The following is a 19,112-nucleotide window of genomic DNA, read 5'->3' as shown; positions in this document are numbered from 1 at the left end:
ACTATCAATTAACGAAAATGATTTGCTTTTAAACTGTTTGTCTCAGTTGTTGCCTTCCCGTTCTGGTTCTCCTTTTTTTAAGTATAAAATTCTCCTGTTTCAAATATCAGTAACATGTCCACAGGATAATAGCTGTACCTTGAGGAGCCACTGATTGATAATACACGTATACACAGAGGGATTCCCAGAATCTCTGCAGTACTCCCAAGCTCCCCGCCACCAAGGCACAGGGTTGAGACCTCTGCTGTCGGCCAGGACAGTATTGTTCCGTCTCAGCTCTGCACAGAGCCACTTGGGGCACGAGGACCATCTTGCGGGGGTGATTTGATCAGCTGCTGAGGGTGCCCAAGGCTAATTGCATTATTAAATCACCAGCTCAGTTCCTAAGGGACCCTGGAGCTGGTATTTATCTGTATGGTTCTGATCATTCTTTTGGTTCAATAACAATTCCCTTAAAACGGCCTCTGTAAATTGGGAGAAAGGGTTGGGTGGTCACGTGGTGGGCACTGTGTAATCTCTACTTAGGGGAGACACCCCTCTGAGACCCGTCTCGCATTCCCGAAATGCCCTACTGCAGTCTACTTCCTTCGCAGTGTGGAACTCTGCCCTGAACGCCACTCTTTCCAGCTGCGCTTCTGACCCTCTACCTCCTTCTGGCTGGCCCCCTCCGTTTTAAGATGGCCATATCCAGCTCCCTAAACCCCAATCTGAGGGGCTCATGGCTGTGCTGTAAATGCGCTGGGTGCCCGGAAACTTACTTAACTAGCATCTGACTTCTAGTGTCATCTCTGGCCTCAGATGCTGGACCCAGGCCAAACCCAGTGAATTAGGACTCTGGGATTGTGACAGCCTCTGGAAGCTAGCCCGGCTTTGACAGGAGCTTGAGACACTGCTTCTCAGGAAAGAAAGTCTTGGGCTGGGTTAGTTTATCCAATCTCCTCCCATTCCCACCTTTCCCCCCACCCCCAGCTCAATTATAGGAAGTGACTCTGGAGTGAGAAACACCTGGATTCCAACCCTAGTGTTTTCTACTTACCAGCGCACAATGTCAGGCAAGTACTTAACCCCTCTTGCCTCACCTGCAGCTAAGAAATGCAAATAATGCACCAGTTTTGCAAGGTTGTCAGGAGGATTTAAAGAAACAGACACTAATATGGCATGTGACCCGTAGTAGACCATCAAAAAATTAAAATAAAATACAGTAAAATAAAATAAAATAAGGGAGTTCCCCGGTGGCCTAGTGGTAGGATTCCAGGCTTTCAGTGCCGTGGCCCAGGTTCAATCCCTGGTCGGGGAACTGAGATCCTGCCAGCCACACAATGCAGAGTCAAAAACAATTTTTTTTTAATAAAATAGAATGGCACCACTGTTATCCAGTCCTCTCCTGATTTTTCCCAGTTCTGGAGACTCTAGCCATATGTCCGCTCACCTGCCAGACGCAAAAAGCCGGCAACGACCACAGCACTTTCCTGCAGGTCATTGCAAGACTGGTAAATCGTGGGTCAGTTTCCCAACACATGCCCCCTCCCCACAGACAAGCTCCGGCTTTAGACCTGCCTGCAGTCTATTCCTGTAATTTCTCAATTTGGTCTTCTGCCTATCGTGTGTTCCCTCTGATGCCTGCCTTTTGCAAGCCACACCCATGCAGTGGTATGCTGGAGCTGGTTCGTACTGGCCAACAAGAGCTGGTCATTAACTCTTCAAGAATTTTGCTGTTAATTGAAACCAGCTGTGGCAGGAATATTTACACCCTGGACATCAGCAACCATTACAAATAAATCCACGCGGTGCCTCCCCACCCAGGCCTGGTTTCTGAGTCCACACTGTACCTACCACTCACCCTGAGCATGAGTTGTCTGTGCCACACCCCCTAAACCACGCTTCTCCCAGCAGTCTATTTCCTGTTACGGAGACCTCATCCCGGGGAGTGTGTCTGGTCTCCAGATTCCTGTGACCCTGTGGGGCGAACCCCAGATGTGGCACCTTCTAGTAGAATTCCACAAACTCTGGGCATCTCAGGGGACGCACTGCTTTGTTTACCATCAAGTTCTCACACATCTGAGACAGCTCCTGTCAAAATAGAGGCAATAGACCAATTCACACATTAATTATTTCAGACTGCAAACCTAATGGCAAGATTTCAGAGGTTCTCCTATTGAATAAACAAGCCCTGTCAATGTTCTATAAAAAAAGATTCTGGAAAGAGTCTAAATGACAGTCCCCCAGTAATATTTTAATTGAGATGATGCCATGTGACAGAACGAATTCCATCCACGGTTTTCCCTTGGCTCTTGTGTGACCTTTCCCCCCATTTCTCGACAGATTCGTCTTGCTGAACATCTTGTGGAGAATGTGAAAAACATCCCCTTTTTTCTCTGTCATGCTGAAATCTGAATCTCATGAATTTATTTTCCTTAGAATAACCGGTACTGCATATTCTGATCACTTCTTCAATTATATTTGTAACACTCCTCTTCGAAATAGCTCCGAACGTTTTCTCTCTCCTCCTACCCCTCTTTCTAGTCTTGATCCTTCAGTGGAAGATTATTGCTTTGAACTTTAAGTTGACCGTAGCCAGGGAAATATCAAAGGGGTCACGGATGTGTCATTTTTGTGGGTATACATTCAGAGTGTAGTTTTTTGTTTTTTTGTTTTTTATTCTTGACACCATCTTTATGCTTTTAAGCCAAGGAGGGGAGCTTAGGAAGGTCCTGTAAGATAGTCACAGACTTGGGACTTCCCTGGTGGCATAAGGGTTAAGAATCCACCTGCCAATGCAGGGGACACAGGTTCGAGCCCTGGCCCAGGAAGATCCCACATGCCATGAAGCAATGAAGCCCGTGCGCCACAACTACTGAGCCTGCACTCTAGAGCCTGTGAGCCACAACTACTGAAGCCCACATGCCTAGAGCCCATGCTCTGCAACAAGAGAAGCCACCACAATGAGAAGCCCGTGCACCACAACAAAGCGTAGCCCCTGCTCACCACAACTAGAGAAAGCCCATGTGCAGCAACGAAGACCCAATGCAGCCAAAAATAAGTAAATAAATAAATTTTTAAATAAAGATAGTCACAGACTTGAGATTGCTCAGAAGAGTAACAAGTACCCTCCAACCCATCCACATGTTAATCGGGTCACCCGTATGTATGTACGTAGCCTGTTACGTTCTCAGTCGTCTTGAGGCTCCTCTCCTCAAGGAGTTTGGCTGTTTATCTAGTAGGAGAGATAGAAAAGTAAGAAAACACAGTGGGATCTGATATTATCTGTGCAGTAATATAGGTGTGAACAAAGTAAAGAGATAAAAGTGGTAAAGAAGGGATGACTAAGTCAGCTGGGCAACGTATTAGTTTCCTGCAGTTGCTGTGACAAATTATCACAAATTTGGTGGCTGAAAACAACACAGATTTATTGTTCCGGAGATCACATTCCAAAACGAGTCTTCTGGAGCTAGAATCGAAGTGCGCGCAGGGCTGTTTCCTTCTGAGAGCTCCAGGGGGAGAAGCCCTTCCTTGCCTCTTCCACCTTCTAGAGGCTGTCTGCATCCTTGCCTTGGGCCCCATCACTCCAGTCTCTGGTTCCATCACCACACTGCCTTCTCCTCCTCTGATCTCTGCCTCCTTTCATAAGGAGACTTGTGATTACATTGCCCCCCACTCAGATAATCCACGATAATCTCCTCATCTCAAGATCCTTAACTTAATCACATCGGCAAGTCCCTTTTACCATGTAAAGTAATGAACGCACTGAGTTCTGAGAATTTCAACACCAGCATTCAGTCTACCCCAGGCAGGATGTGGGAAGTGGAGTCCAGTGAAACTTCTTCCCAGATGTCAAGCAGAAGATGGTGGAGCCATTTGCTGTGTCTTGACCAGGTCATGCCTCTCTGCATCTTCCAAATCTGACCTGCCACAGATGCCCACCCTTCAGCTGCTACTGTTCCCACCGCTGCCCTTCTTACCTCTGGAGGTGGCTTCAGCCTCCAACTCCTCCGAGACCATGGGGGCCTGTGGGACAGCCCAATGCTCCACAACTTGGCTATCAGTCTACCTTAGCAGTGGACCTCCCACCACCATCCTCAGGTCCTACAACCGAAGTACAAAGGATTTCCCAATTTTACTTCGGAAAATAATGATAACTTTTTAAAAAGCTATCTGTTATTATCACTTGTGTGTAACAAATGATACTAAGTGATGTGTATGAATTATCTCATTTAATCCTGAAAAATAACCTCTGTGGCAAATACTAGTTTTATCCCCATGTTCAAGATGAGGAAACTAAGGCTTAGTGAGGTTAAGCCATTTGTCCATGGTCACTCTTGCCACGTAGCAAGAACCGTAGCTCAAACTCAAAACCAGCTTCCTCTGGTTCTAAAGCATCTGTTGTAGCCACAACTCTATTCTATGCTGAAGTCAGCTGAGTCCCCATCTAGAGATTTATTCACTAAGGGATTAGATGCAATAAAGTAGAAAAGATATGAACGCAGGTCCAAGAACTTAGTCACATATAAACTTATAAGTTTGGGTCAATTGCTTTAGTCCTATGTGCCTCAGTTTCTCGTCCATAAATTGGAGATAAAAATATTACCATTTGAGGGGTTTTTTTTTCTTTTTTCAGTGTATCCGGTGTGGAGCCTTAGATTCCACCATCTGAACAAGCAAGCCCTCCAGATGATTCTCGGGAATCACTCTCTGAACAACTCTGCGCTCTCTTCAGGTAGGCCTTATAGTTGAATTGGGGTCAACCATTAACCAGAATGGTAAGTTTTCAAGAACAAAGAAAAGCATTATTAGTTAAAATTGCTCCAGTAGGAATCTGAATGATAATAAAGCTTATTTCCTTTTTTATTAAAAATTTTTATTGACATATAACATTATATGAGTTTCAGGTGTACAGTATAATGATTTGATATTTGTATATATTGTGAAATGATCACCACAGTAAGGCTAGTTAATAACACTGCAATGTGTATTGGAAAGTTACTAAGAGAGCAGATATTAAAGAGTTCTCATCACAAGGGAAACAATGTAACTATGTGTGGTGGTGGTTGTTAACTAGACTTACTGAGATAGTTTAATGAAGATTATATCAGATAACATTTGCAAATGTTGTGTACCTGAGAGTGGTCAATACACGTTAGTATATTATTTAATTAAGAGTTGTCATATTATTGAAAGTAGAGAATAGACGCATCTTTGTGTCTATTCTCTTCGTGAGGACTGGACCAGGGGAAGGTATTCTTTGATGCAGAACCTTCAAGGGAGGCTGGTAAGGAGCATCTTGGTGAACAATCTAGGTCCAAATAAATGTTAAGTCTCCTGTAAAGGGTATGCAGGGTACTGGCCATGGTGAAGGACCTTTGTCTGTGTGTCATTAAGTGTTCTCTCTCAGCTCTAAATTCCCTTCTACAATCTGCTCAGTGATACTGGAGTGAGACAAACAGGAGGGAAGGGGACAGGGCACAACCTTTAAAAGAATGACATAGTCCTTGAGGATAGACATAAACTGGCTGGAACCAACTAGTTCCAAGATGGCAGAAGATTCACCTTCCAGTAGACCCTGAGCCTTGTTACACTCATTGTAATGCCTTAGCTAAATGACACACCCACAGGACAGTTCTGAGGCTGACCATAAAAGGCCAAAAAGTGGGCGGTGGCCCAATTCCTGGAAATCCCCGCCCCTTCCCGCAAATAGTTGGAATAATCTTCCCACTTGTTAGCCTATGAAACTACCCAACCCATGAACACTAACCGCCTCATATCTCAGGGCTGCTCTCACCTTCTGAGATGGCCCATGCTCTGTCTGTGGAGTGTGTTTCTCCCATGACCCCTCTCGCCTTTTGAGACGGACCGCATTCTGTCTGTGGAATGTGTATCTCTCTAAATAAATCCACATCTTACCTATCACTTTGCCTCTCCCTGAATTTCTTCTTTGCTGAGACAAACAGAACCCGAGCTTCATTAAGTCCTGAGACCAGGTGTGCAATCTTAATTAAAAGACAGTGGGTTCAGGGACTTCCCCGGCAGTCCAGTGGTTAAGACTCCGAGCTTCCACTGCAGGGGGCGCAGGTTCGATCCCTGGTCGGGGAACTAAGATCCCGAAAGCCGCACAGCACGGCCAAACTAATAATAATAATAATAAATTAAGAAAAAAAAAAAAGACAGTGGGTTCAAGTCCGAAATCTGAGTTTTGGCTGAGCTTGAGTCCCAGCCCGTGAGTTCAAATCCCATCTGAGTGGCGCAGTTTTAAGACTGTCCTTTCCCTGTTAGGCGTCAGCAGTCAGGGGTGCTAGATGAAGACAGGAAGGGGGAGGCGGAAGAGGGACCTGCTGCTGTGCCTGTGTGCACCCCACCCCCACATTGTGGCACCTGTAGGTCGGTTCTAGTTGCAGCTGGTTCCTGTTGCCAGCTTCTTTTCACTCTCCCAGAACCTGGCTCCCGGAGCCCACACCCCCTCTGTCTCCCAGCTCCAGGGGTTCCTCCTCCAAGCTCCTGGGCAGTAGTCAGGCAGTCCTCCCCAGAGGGCTGTCACACATGTGGGCCCCCGTACAAGCTTCTCAGTTCTGGAGACCTCAGCCTCTTGCCTTCGTTCTCCCAGCCCTAGAGCTTCCAGTTGCTTCCTGCAGTCACTGTCTCTGTGCTAATTCTGTCACATTGCTGTTCCCTTTTTGTTTTTCCTGTCCTTGGACAGCTGTTTACTCAATTCCCTAGAGTAAATTCTCTCTATTAGAGTAACTCACGCGGATTCTGTTTCCTGACTAGACCCTGAATGATAGGACACACACGCACAACACACACTTGCACTGTTAACACTGCTTCACGGGGATTTGTGTATATATACACGCACATTTGCACATGCTTCATCTGTGCAAATGTGTGCATCTTCCTCAGTTTGTTCCAGCCCTGCATCTCTTCCATGGGCCCTCATTGATGCTCTATCCTTTCCAGATTCTAAAATGTAGTAGAAAGAACAAAGTGACAGAGTTCTAGATGATGGAAAATCTTTTCCTTCTCATAAACACAAGCATCTGTTCGATGCTTCCAAAGTCAAAAACTTACAGGCCAACTCTTCTTAACATCAGTCATTCATGGTGGCAACATTTGTTAAAGACTTACTGGCTCCAACGGGAAATTTTAAGCAATTTGATGATAGAAAAATTCCCTATTGAAATTTTCACTGCTTCCTTCATTTATCCGACCTCTGTTGCTTTCCACTCAGTGCCTGGTACTCTAGACACTTCAGATACAGGAAAGGATAAGACAGACAAAGTCACAGCCCTCACGGGGGAAGGACAGGGGAATGAGGGACCAGGAAACTATTCCCAGACCAGGGGCTGGGAAGACAGCGTCGGGGTTCAGGTTTGGGTGACTGCAGCAGATAGAACTGAGGTTACGTGTGAGGCCTCTGGAGTCCAGCCGCCTAGTTTCGAGTCCTGCCTCCACCACTTACTGGCCAGATGACCTTGGAAATTTCCTAAATTTGTCTGTGCCTTCTCTTTCCTCTTTTTACAAAACAGGGATAAGAATAAATACCTCTTCAAAGGATTACTAGGAAGATTAGACAAGAAAATAAACAGTGCTTGACACAATGCAGGCACTTGGTAAGTGCTAGTTGGTATTCCTGTCAACACCATCATTAGAGATGTGCTCGAAGGGCTCCTCTGCCCTGAAAATCTGACTTGTTAGTCTGCCAGGGGACCCAGAAGGCTGAAGGGCAGGTCACAGTTGCCCATTTCCCAACAGCATCATCCTGGAAGAGTTACATAGTCTCTCTGAGCTTCCGTTTCTTCATGTGTCAAATGGTGACGATGGTGCCTGCCATGCTGAGTGTGGCTCGCACAGATTAGCCAATGCATACATACCCACAAGTCCCTGCCTACCAAGTTCCTAATAACTGGCACTCACTCCTCCAACAAATAGTTTGGGAGACCTACTATGTGCCAGGTGTTATTCTCACTATGGCTAGAACCAGGAACAAGACATAGTTGCTGTCCTAAAAGAGTCCACCTTCTAAGGAGGAGACAGACAAGAAATATACCAGCAAGTCACCACCAGGGGTGGTGGTGAGTGGGGGTGACCTGGGAAGTTCTCCGTAGAGGTGACATCTGGCAGAGACAGGAAGGAAATGAGGGAGTAGGCTGTACAAAGATTCGGGAAAGGAGAATCCCGTTCAGGGACAAAAACAAGTGCAAAGTCTCTGGGATGGAAATAGGGGTGTTCAAGGGCAGGAAGAGACAATGTCACCAAATCAGGAAGAGTGTGTGAGCGAGAAGAAGCGGATAGGGGCCAGCTCAGGCAGGGCCTGAGAGGTATAAGAACACTGGATTTCAGGCCAATTTTTAGGGGAAGGCATTGGAGGTTGAGGTCAGAGGAAGCAACATGATCTGATTATTCTTTTTCTAAACGATTACTCCAGCTGCTCTGTGCACAACTACCTGTAGGGAGAGAGAGTAGACGCAGGGAGTCCAGTGGGGAGGATTAAGGCTGTATTCTGAAGGTAGACTGAGAAGGATCTGCCAATGGCTTGCAGTGGAGGGGACTAGGAGAGGAGCATGTCCGGGTGAGGGGCTGGGCAAAATTAGCTCAGATTTAGCCGTGGAAGCGGGGTGCCTATTACACATCCACGCAGAGGGGCTGAGTGGGCGGTTGGATATACACGCCCGGTGCTACCTTCTCCCCATCTCTGCTTCCCTTCCACCGTTACAGGGTTATTTATTAGAGTTAAGCCAATGACCTAAACAGATGCATTAAATCACCATTTGGTCATTTGGTATGAATCTAGTTAATTGATTTTACAGCAGTTTGCTGAAGGAATGAGAATATTTATGGCGCACAGGAGCCTTTACCTGGCCCCGGAGAGAGGTCAGGGTGTCCAGAATGGCAGAAGGGGGAGGCAAAGCAGCACCAGAAACGATTTTCTCCTGCCTGACAGAGCTGGCCCTGCGTATATAGCCTGTGCTGCCTTAGAATTTCACACAAGACTTTTGAATCACGCTGAGTACCTCTTTCGGGTCATTTACTTCCCTCTGTCAATTACTAGCCAAGCCAGACACAGTCTGAATTTAAACCAAATCACAGTCGCTTTTTCCACCCACCACCCATTGAAATTCTCATCAACACCGTTATCAGTGACTGCTGGAGCTTCCATCCTTCCAGGGAGACATCCCTCCGGGGACATCCTTCCAGGGAGGGAGACAAAGAAACACCCACGTCTTGGAAATAACCTTTCCAATTACCTTTCTTCTCTCTCCTGATGAGCCTGGCAGAATCATGTACCCCGTCTCTCTGTATCTCATAAACGGTCTCCGCAGAGCCAGAGACAGGCAGTAGCTCTCCTCGTCACCTTAGCGTCCCCGGCTTGCTGCTAAGCACTGCTTCTTGGGGTTCTTTATCATCTTAATTGCATCTTGCATGCCCACCTTTCCGCTCGAGGAGCTGTGGGTATTAATCATTTCTGAGTCACTCTGGGAAATGCTGAGTGCTTTGTCTTTTGCTCTGTCACCAGCATAAGGATACAGGAGGTCGCAAGCAGGCAGGTGGCTCCCTTCTTGATCACAACCTTCCTAAAATCCTCACTGCTCACCGTCTTGGCAGAGAACTTCAGGCCTTTTCCTCTGGGTAGCCATTCTTCACTAGAGCGAGTTGCCTCCAAGGTCAAATTCATCAATGTCCACTGTAAAATTACCAACTATCTGATGTTCTATTAACACTTTGCAAGCGCCGTCCACAGAGGTGAATGACAGCATGCTGCAGAGCAGTGGTTTCAAGGTTTCCCACAGCATTAGCATCCCTGGGATCTCATTAGAAATCCACATTCTCAGGCTCCACCCAGACCAACTGAACAATCAGGACCTATGCGGGGGTGAGAGGGGCACAGCAATGCGTTTTATCAAGCGCTTCACGTGCTGAAGCACACTCAAGTTTGAGAACCACCGCAGAAGCGCTTAGAATGGGAAACAGGATGCCAGTCACTCCGGTGACGGACAAACCCAGTGCCTTAGGTTGGGTCGCTTCACCTTGCACCTGACAACGAGGAGATCAGACCTGATCATTGATCATCTCTCCACCACTTTCAGATCCAAAATTCTAAGAATGTATATGAGGGTGGGAGGAACGGTATGAAACAATGATGATGGTAATTATTAATATTTCTTGAATGCTTCCTGTGAGTCTGGCACTTGGACAGGCATTCTCATTACCTATGAGACACACACGTGTTGGAAACGGACAAATAAATGGTAGATTGTTCTAGTCTCCCTCCAAGACTCAGCTTGGACTTTCCTGACACACAGTTGGAATTAGGTGTGTGCGCCGTACTCCACCACCTCCACATGCGTTGCTCGTAGCTCTTACCACTGGTCATTAAGACTCTCGGCCCTTGTCCTGGTTTCTCCCAATAACGTGAAGGGAGGGAACACATCTGTACCCCAGCATCTAGCCAAATGCCTGGTATTTCATAAATATATTCATATCAGTAACCTTCACTCTGTGCCCAGAAAAGCCACAGGCATTGGTGATGTCTTGAAGCCCCTTCAATTCTCAGCTCCTCTCCCCTGCTCATCCCAACCACCCTTGTTGTTTTTATACCTCTTCCCCACCAGGCTCTATGATGTGGCCTTTAACATCACACACGCCATGTTCCTCAGCTAAGGCCGCACTCTGCACCTCTCAGTCGACTCCATCTTGGCCTCATCTCAGAAAGAACTGACTAGACCTTCCTTTTACAGAGATATCTAAAAGGCTGTCGTCTGATAGATGCGTTTTCAAACTCATTGATTTAGCTGTGATGCACAATTTCTAAGTGGGAAGTATAATAAAACCATTTTTTTAAAAAGAGCTATTTGTTTTTTTTAGTTTCTTTCTTTCTTTATTTAATTAATTTATTTTTGGCTGTGTTGGGTCTTTGTTGCTGCGCCCGGGCTTTCTCTAGTTGTGACAAGCGGGGGCTACTCTTCGCTGTGTTGCACGGACTTTTCACTGTGGTGGCTTCTCTTGTTGCGGAGCACGGGCTCTAGGCGCGCAGGCTCAGTAGTTGTGGCGCACGGGCTTAGCTGCTCCATGGCATGTAGGATCTTCCCAGACCAGGGATCGAATCCATGTCCCCTGCATTGGCAGGTGGATTCTTAACCACTGCACCATCAGGGAAGCCCAGTAAAACCATTTTTATTAATTTATTCCTGTATTTCTCTTTCTCCAACAGCAACAGCTCTTCTCCTTCACTAATGGTCCCACAGTAAATTGCTGGGAAAGGTCAGCCTCAGGACTCCTTAGTGAGTTAATGTTAACATTTCCATAAGCCATGCAAAAAACAAATATACACTGTGAGATTTTATTGCCAGTTCTAACACCATCCCCATAGACCAAGCATTGTAGTGTCCAAGGGTCACGGAGATGGAAGCCTCAAGAATGCAGATGTGCCCAGAAACGGCCTCGCTACTGGGTCCATACACCACTCATGACCACTAGCACGCTCTCAGAACCTGACTTGAGACGCTGTTGTAGGCAGAATTCTCAGGTGTGGCCTGGTGTACACACCCCTTTGCCCAGTTATTCGATCAGACACTAATCCAAGTGCTGCTGTGAAGGGATTTTGCAGATGTAATTCGATTCCCAGTCCGTCGACCTTAGGAAAGGGAGATTACCTTCAGTGGGCCTGACCTAATCAGGTGATCTCTTCAGTGTGATAGGACTATTCTTGGCCAGAAAGATTTGAATCATGAAGGACATTCTCCATCCCTGACTTTGGAGATGGAGGAGACCACAAGGCAAGGAATGCAGGTGGCCACTGGCTAAGAGCCAGCAAAGAAATAGGACCACAGTCCTACAACTACAAGGAACTGAATTCCACAACAACCTGAATGAGCTTTGGAAGCCGACCCTTCCTTAGTCAAGCCTCCTGATGAGAGCACAGCCCAGCCAATACCTTGATTTCAGCCTTGTGGAACCCTGAACAGAGAACCCAGACATGCTATGCCCAAACTTCTGACCAACAGAGCCGTGAGTTAATGAATGGGTATTGCTTTAAGCTGCTAAATGTGTGGGTAATTTCTTACACAGCGATAGGAAACTAACAGAGGTGCTAATAGGTAACACCCCCCTCCTTTACCCTAAAATGTAGGTCTGCCCTTACCACACAGATACCTCATACACTCCATGCCTACCCCCATTTCCATTCTTAACCCTGCCAGAGAAGGTTCTAGAAACACAAAATATAACAACTCCCCCATTATAACAGAAGGCAAATACAACATGTGAGGACAGGAAGAGACCAAGCTGTTCTGTGACAGACAGGGTCACCCCTACAGTCCCTGCTTTGCCCCTGAGTGTGGCTATCATGTGCTTTCTGCAAACAATCGATTATTTTTATGCACTCAATCATCTAGCATATAACCTCTCACCCTCACTCCAAAGCCGTCCTGTACTCAGTGCCCTGAAATATCACAGGTGGTGCCAACTGCCTCATGGCTTCCACGACCCTCGAGTTGTCTGCTTCATTTTACTGGCTGTAATAGATGGCCTGGTCTTGCTGCACCACAAAATTGAGACAGGCCGTATCCTTCAAATTCCTTCCCGTGCACGCTGTTGGAAAGGGAGAGTCATTTACGGTCTCTCCTACTGGATTGTCTGTAAATGATAGGGCTGCATTTATAGGTTACATTTTCCGCAGGAATATCCAGCTCAAGGCTGAGAAATTTCCCTGCAGGGCAGGTTACAGGGAAAGTGTGGGTGTCTTTTTTTTTTTTTTTTAAACTTTCTGGTCTTGGCAATTAACATTTAATGTAATACATCACCATGAATCACTGGGGGAGGCTCTCCTACAGTACTCATTAGCTTATTAAAATGAACACAACTGGGCTTCCCTGGTGGCGCAGTGGTTGGGAGTCCGCCTGCCGATGCAGGGGACACGGGTTCGTGCCCCGGTCTGGGAAGATCCCACATGCCGCGGAGCGGCTGGGCCCGTGAGCCATGACCGCTGAGCCTGCGCGTCCGGAGCCTGTGCTCCACAACGGGAGAGGCCACAACAGTGAGAGGCCTGCGTATCGCAAAAAGAAAGAAAAAAAAAAGAACACAACTGTTCTGGCTGATCTAAATTGTAGAATGATGATAAAAATAACAATAATAATAAATCTCATATCAATTTCATCCTGTGTTCTGTAATATTTCAGCTTGCCCTCCCCTGAGTCTGCGGGGTAGGGCTGAGAACTTGAAACTAAAAGGGAGACCTGCCACCACAGCCTCAGGACTGTCATCCTCTCTGCTCAGCATGGCTCCCACCTGGGAAGCTCTGCTCTGTACCTGAGGGAGCAGGAAGGGGTGAACACTCTCTCCTACACACCCCAGGCCATCACTTGGCCACTTCAACCTACTTCTGAGAGTCAATATAGCCTAGTAAGTCATTCCCAAACTTTGCTGCACACCAGAAACAGCTGCAGATCTCTAAACAATACTAAAGCCTGGCTCTCATCTGAGACACTCTAATGTCATCAAGTCTGGGCTGTAACCCGGGGATTTGGGGGGTTTTCAAAGCTCCCCAAGTGATCCCAATGTGCAGCCAGATGTGGGAACCACTGGCCCAATAGTCAAGGCACACTTCGGGTTAAGGCTTTACCACCAATAGCAGGACAACTTCGAGGAAGTCACATATTCTTTCTACACCTCAGTTTCCTAATCTGTAAAATGGACCTAGTCATGGTATCTACCTCACAGGTATTAGTAAATGAAAGCATACATGCTGATGGTTTACCCCAGTGCCTAGCACACAGTAAGCAGGCAGTATGTGTTATTGATATTCTAATTGTTGCCATCATTATTATTTCTCTTGGCCTTTCTGGAGGTCATGGAACCAAAGATTCTTTTGTTAGCAAGGACTTGAGGAGTCATCTACGTTCAGGAATTACTGTTCAGAAGTCCCCAGCAGGTGTCCATCCGGTTTGGCTTGCCAGCACTTTCTCCACCCAGTGGAGCTCATCCTGATTGTTAGATTCCCACATAGACAATTTGAGGGTATGATGGGAGAGGGGGGAATTGGGGGTTCAAATCTGACCAAGTAGGTAGTATTGTAAAGCTTCATTCACTCAGCAAGCATTTATTGAATATCTGCACCAAGTACTGTGCTGGGACCACTAAGAGAAAGACATAAGCTCTTGGCCCTGGTCACCCCACAGCCAGTTAAAGCTGAGAAGCCCGGATGATCCATTGGTAAATGAATTCTTTTGCTGGGGCTTTTCTGTTTGCTTGGAATCCCTCAGAGCCATGGTGGTGGCCCAGTTCTTCGGCCATCCTGACCTCTCCTATCCATCCCCTCACGCCCTACCTTGGATCAGTTTCTTCCCACTCCTTTCCCCTACCCTGTGCCTCTACTCTGTGTTCTCAGACTAGCTGTGTCATTCAAATACCCCAACTCCTGTGCCTCTTCCAATACTACTTCTCTGCCTTTCCTCATGGGTTACTGTCTTTCTGTATGACTTGTTAATCATGACCACGCAATACATACCTGCTCTTCCAAAACAACTCATGTGGATGCCTGTCTAGGATTTTATCCCCTTATAAACCGATAATCAATATTTTAGAGAAGTTTAGTGTAATCCTATCATCCCATTTTTCTGTTCCTCTTCCCAACAGAATGCCCCGAAGTTGTCTATTCTTGAGTCTTCACATATTTCTTGATATTTTCTTCTAAACCCTCTATTCTCACGTTTCCACCCCTAGCACACCACTCATCCATGCTACTGGTGGACCCCTGCTGTAAGTGCAGTTCTGATGCCAGCCACCCAGAGTTAGTGCAGACACCACGAGTTAAGGGCTCAGTCTCCAGAAGACTGTTGCAAGATCAGGGGTCCCTAGGCCACCCACACTTATGACCAATGGTGTGGTCATCAGTGTGACCCCTACACATTCAGGGGTTCCCACCTCTACACATTCAGGGGTTCCCGCAACTCTCAGGTTTCATAAGTCACTAGAAGGACTCACAGAAGTCTGGAAAGCACTATGCTTATGATTATACAATAGTTTTATTATGAAGGATATAAATCAGAAGAAGCCAAATGAAGGAACTCACAGAGCAAGGTCTGGGACAGTCCTAAACACAGAGTTTGTGTGCCCCTCTCCATGGAATCAGGGCATGTCACCCTCACAGTACACCAGTGTGGCCACCAACCAGAAAGTTCCAGCCAGCTGCAGTAATAGACATGACTGATTGAATCACTGGCCTCGTGATTAAATGCAACCTCCAGCCCTTCTCCACTCCCCAAGGTCAGAAAATTAGGCTGCTATCACAGGGCTCAAAGCTCCAACCCTCCAAACACAGGGTTGATCTTTCTGGCATGGGTGACCCCCATCGTGAATCATCTCATTAGTATAAGCTATCTAGGAGCCCACCCCGAGTCACCTCTTTAGCATAAATTATCAAGGCACACCATGAATAAAAAAGACATGCCTACCACTTGGATAATTCCAAGGAACCCAGGAGAAAGGCAAGCCAAATTTTATTACACAGCAACGTCCATCTTGCAGGTCCAAGAGCAGTGTTGTACTTCTTAGCAGTGTTTGACAATTGATCACTTCTTTTTTCTTGAGAGTTTTCTCACTGAGCTCTCTGGTTGTCCTCCTACCTCTCTGGCCATGCCTTCTTCTTCACTGGAGGCTACTCCCCTTCTTAGCCTCTAAGTCTAGAGTGCCCAGACCCCTTCTCTAGCTCTACCTTCTTTCGCCCAGTCCCAGGCCTGTAATTAGAAGAAGTACATTGAGCCACAGCTGCGTCTTGTCATCCTGGGGCCTGTGTCACTGCAGCAAGCCCCAGAAACCCAGACCTCTGTTCCACAGGAGATCCGCACAGCCCAGCACCTCAGACACAGGTGCCACTGCTGCAGCAAGCGCACCTGTGCCTCAGGACGGAGGTGCTCTGCCGGTTCGGCAGGCACCTCAATCCCAGCACCCTGACTCCACTGCCGCTCTGAGTGCCAGCATGGCTGACCTGGTGCAAGGAAGAATCCCCTCGGCTAGAACTCACTCCCACGGGCAAAAAAAAGGAGACTAGGTAGTTCCCAGCAGCCTTTTCCTCCAAGGTCCCTAATAACTCTAGCAATCACTACCACCTGCAGGACCTTCCAAGACTTGGCTAAAGAAGATGATGCACGCTTGGGGGATGTTGATTTGGGCCGTCACAGCTGCGTGGAGCCTACACCACCGTGCCCTCCCAGGAATCCCTGACGTTGACCCCACCCAGCTGGCGCCCTCACAGCCACCATCAGGAGAAGTTCTTTCCCCACTGAAGAAGGTCTCAGAAGACTGGGAGAGGGGACCGCTTCCTCGCCTTACTACTCTGGCTAGTAGTAAGCCTCGGAGGCAACAGGCTGCGCAAGGTAAGTCAGCCCCCTGTTTTTACCCTAAATGTTCAAAGCTGAACCAGACACAGAACTGTGTCAGCAGTCACCCCACTAGGCAGGTCCCCCTCATTGCATCTGTACCTCTTTTCAATTCCCTCCAAATATTTGTACAACCGCAGGCACTAGCGGGCCCGGGCAGAACTAAGAGGCCACCTAGAGCCCAGACAGGAAGAGAATCCAACACAAGTTGTTTAAAAATAGTGCCACAGCAACAAAAACTTGTGACTTCCATTTCTGTGACATCTCCAAATTGTTTTGGAATTTATCAAAAACACTTGGAAGATGTAAACACTGGGCAAGTAAAAGCTATGGATGTGCCGAGCTGGCTCGAGTCTCCTGTAGACGAAGCTAAGCTGTAAATGCTTGTGGCTGGCTGCAACTGGGGACTTCTGTTCCTCTGGCAGGGGGGCTGGATCAGAACGAAAATTATGCCTTGACCTGACTCAAAGGTGTGCATTCCTAGTTCAGTGCCTTGGTCCTTGAGCTTATCCAGACGGTGAGATTTTTGAGGGCTGGGAGCTTGTCCTTGGCATCTTTGAATCTCTTGCAATTCTTACTGCTCAGCCGCCTTTATAACTGGAGCCCCATAGACACGGACTGGTTCCTTGCTGCACGTTACTAAAATGTGATTGGGCTTCTGGGAGCTTGACACGTTATCAAATGGAAGTAGTATTTTGTATAATAATATGAATAGCTTATAGGTTGTGCAAAGGGAGTCTATAACAGGCAAAAAGAATGTTCTGGAAAAAATTTTAATTTATAGCACCAAAGAGAAGAAATGGCACAATTTCAAATAAGAAAAACCAGGTGTCTTGCTGTTGCTAGTAGAACTGTTCTGACTGATCCCAACATCAGCCTCTTTCACTTGGCTGGGGAGAGAGTCCACCCACAGTAGAATCACGCACTGACCCCTGGGGGTTCAGCAGGTAGGACAGTGACCTAGAAGCCTGACCAGGCTGCAGGAGCAACGAGCAGATACTCTGCGTGCTGGAAATGATGAGTTACTATAAACTGTGACGTGAGCCACATACAGAAGCAATTTGTAAACGCTTCCTTACAAAGTTGGGGGACATTGCGGACAAGCCAGAACACACAGGAAGGATGGAAACTCACGTCATCCTCTTATGCCTCCAACCTGATGATGAGCTTTTATCCCGCAAGATGCAGAAGCTAGACCCCTTTGTCACGGAGCTAAACTGCCGCCTGGCCCAGGGGTTTGAAAAGCTGAGGGAGGGTCCCAGAGAAGGTGAGGTAGCTGCAGGCCAGCCACTGTCCTACACCAACAATACGTGCCAGCAGATAAGTGATAATGTGCGTGGGCTGCTAAGCACAAAGGCAGTGTGGATGTCTCCAGTCTTGCGTAAAATGTCACCGTGGGCCACCCTAACTGGAAATATGCAGGGAGGGGGACATCTGGGATGCACAGTGCAGACTAGCCACATTGACACATGACAACGCCGCCACACTTTCTGAGACCAGCTCCTCCCTGCAGGGCTACATGCGTCTTTGGCACAAGCAACCTGTCCCTGCCCTTCTCTGTCTTCTCCCGCAGTCCCTTCCCACCTGATTCCCTCCTTGCTTCTTTTCATTTTCCCCATTATCCGTGAAGGTCAAAGTGTCTGATGATTGGATGTTTCAGAGACTGTTAGGATCAAGAAGGGCCCAAAAGGGCCCAGCAACTACCTAACCAGGCTGTGGGGACCACTGCTCTTCAGTGGGATGGAAACCTGGGGTGCAGACCCCAGACCCAGGGTTTCTGACACCCTCTAACCAGACTGAAATAGGCTTGGACTGTTTTTTTGGTTCTATCCTTCGGAGCCCAAGAAAATGAAAGTGAGGCAGATTATAATGGTAACTTTTCTTTCTCATATTTGGAACCATATCTACCCAACATTGAACAATATTCGGGAAATGCAGAGGTTTTTTTTTTTCTCTTCTTTCCACAACGGGATAAGTATCTTATTATCACAAATGAAACCTTAACAGATTCAGAGAAAGGGCTGTATCACCCTTAGGAATCTAAATCCAGATCTTTTACACATTTTCCATGGATACAAATCTCAATTGTTCACCACCTCTCATTGATCATAATCAAAAGATAGACGAGATAAATTTCCAAGGGGAGGCTTGGTCCTTAAATAGAAATACCTGTTTCCATGGTGACATCCTATTAAGTTATAGTTTGGAACAGAGAACTGAAAAAAGTAGTTGACTAGAGATTCTGAATTTTAAATCCATATCATCAGTTAGAGCATTGAGGGATTTGAACGCCTCCAGAATAATTTCACACGCTGGGAAGGATGAGTCACCAGTCATTTCATGAGGGCCATTCCTCGCTCAGGCAGGCAGCTTTGTATCTAGGCCTACCAGGAAGAGCTGAGGAGATACACGTGAGTTTAGTTACTGACCCTGAATTGGGAAAGTTCTTTGTCCACAGAATTTAAACTCCTCTGAAGCATGACTTAAGAATTAGTTATTCAACACGTGGATTTTCCTCTCCTGGGGTCAATTAAATACTCATTAGAGGAATGGTTCACAGCCTTGGCTGTAAGTTAGCATAACCTGGAGAGCTTCTTAAACAATACTGATGCCAGAGTCCCCACCCCTAGAGATTCTGATTCAGTCCGATTGGACCTGGGCCCAGGCAATGGTTATGTTTTCAAAGCTCCCCAATGAGCCTAAAGTGCATCGGGGGTCTAGGGCCTCTCTCCTCTCCTGGTTAAATAGTTT

The 19,112-nt window shown here is 47.0% G+C and overlaps 1 protein-coding gene across 5 annotated transcripts in view; it reads left to right on the top strand.

The window, feature by feature from the left end:
* LOC307192126 (uncharacterized protein) overlaps window positions 1–19,112 on the top strand; it is a 304,662-nt gene that overhangs the window by 201,109 nt on the left and 84,441 nt on the right. For all 5 annotated transcript variants that reach the window (XR_013829980.1, XR_013829981.1, XR_013829982.1 and 2 more), the window contains exons 5-6: window positions 4,616–4,714; window positions 16,098–16,358. Coding sequence is in view for 1 of the 5 variants with exons in the window: in XM_079932722.1 (XP_079788848.1) it covers window positions 4,669–4,714; window positions 16,098–16,358 (307 nt within the window). In the remaining 4 variants the exon portion in view is untranslated. The remainder of the gene's footprint in view (window positions 1–4,615; window positions 4,715–16,097; window positions 16,359–19,112) is intronic.

The sequence above is a fragment of the Stenella coeruleoalba genome (genome assembly GCF_951394435.1).
Source record: "Stenella coeruleoalba genome assembly, chromosome: 10".
Lineage (NCBI taxonomy): Eukaryota > Metazoa > Chordata > Mammalia > Artiodactyla > Delphinidae > Stenella > Stenella coeruleoalba.
This window is presented reverse-complemented; position numbering and strand designations above follow the sequence as displayed.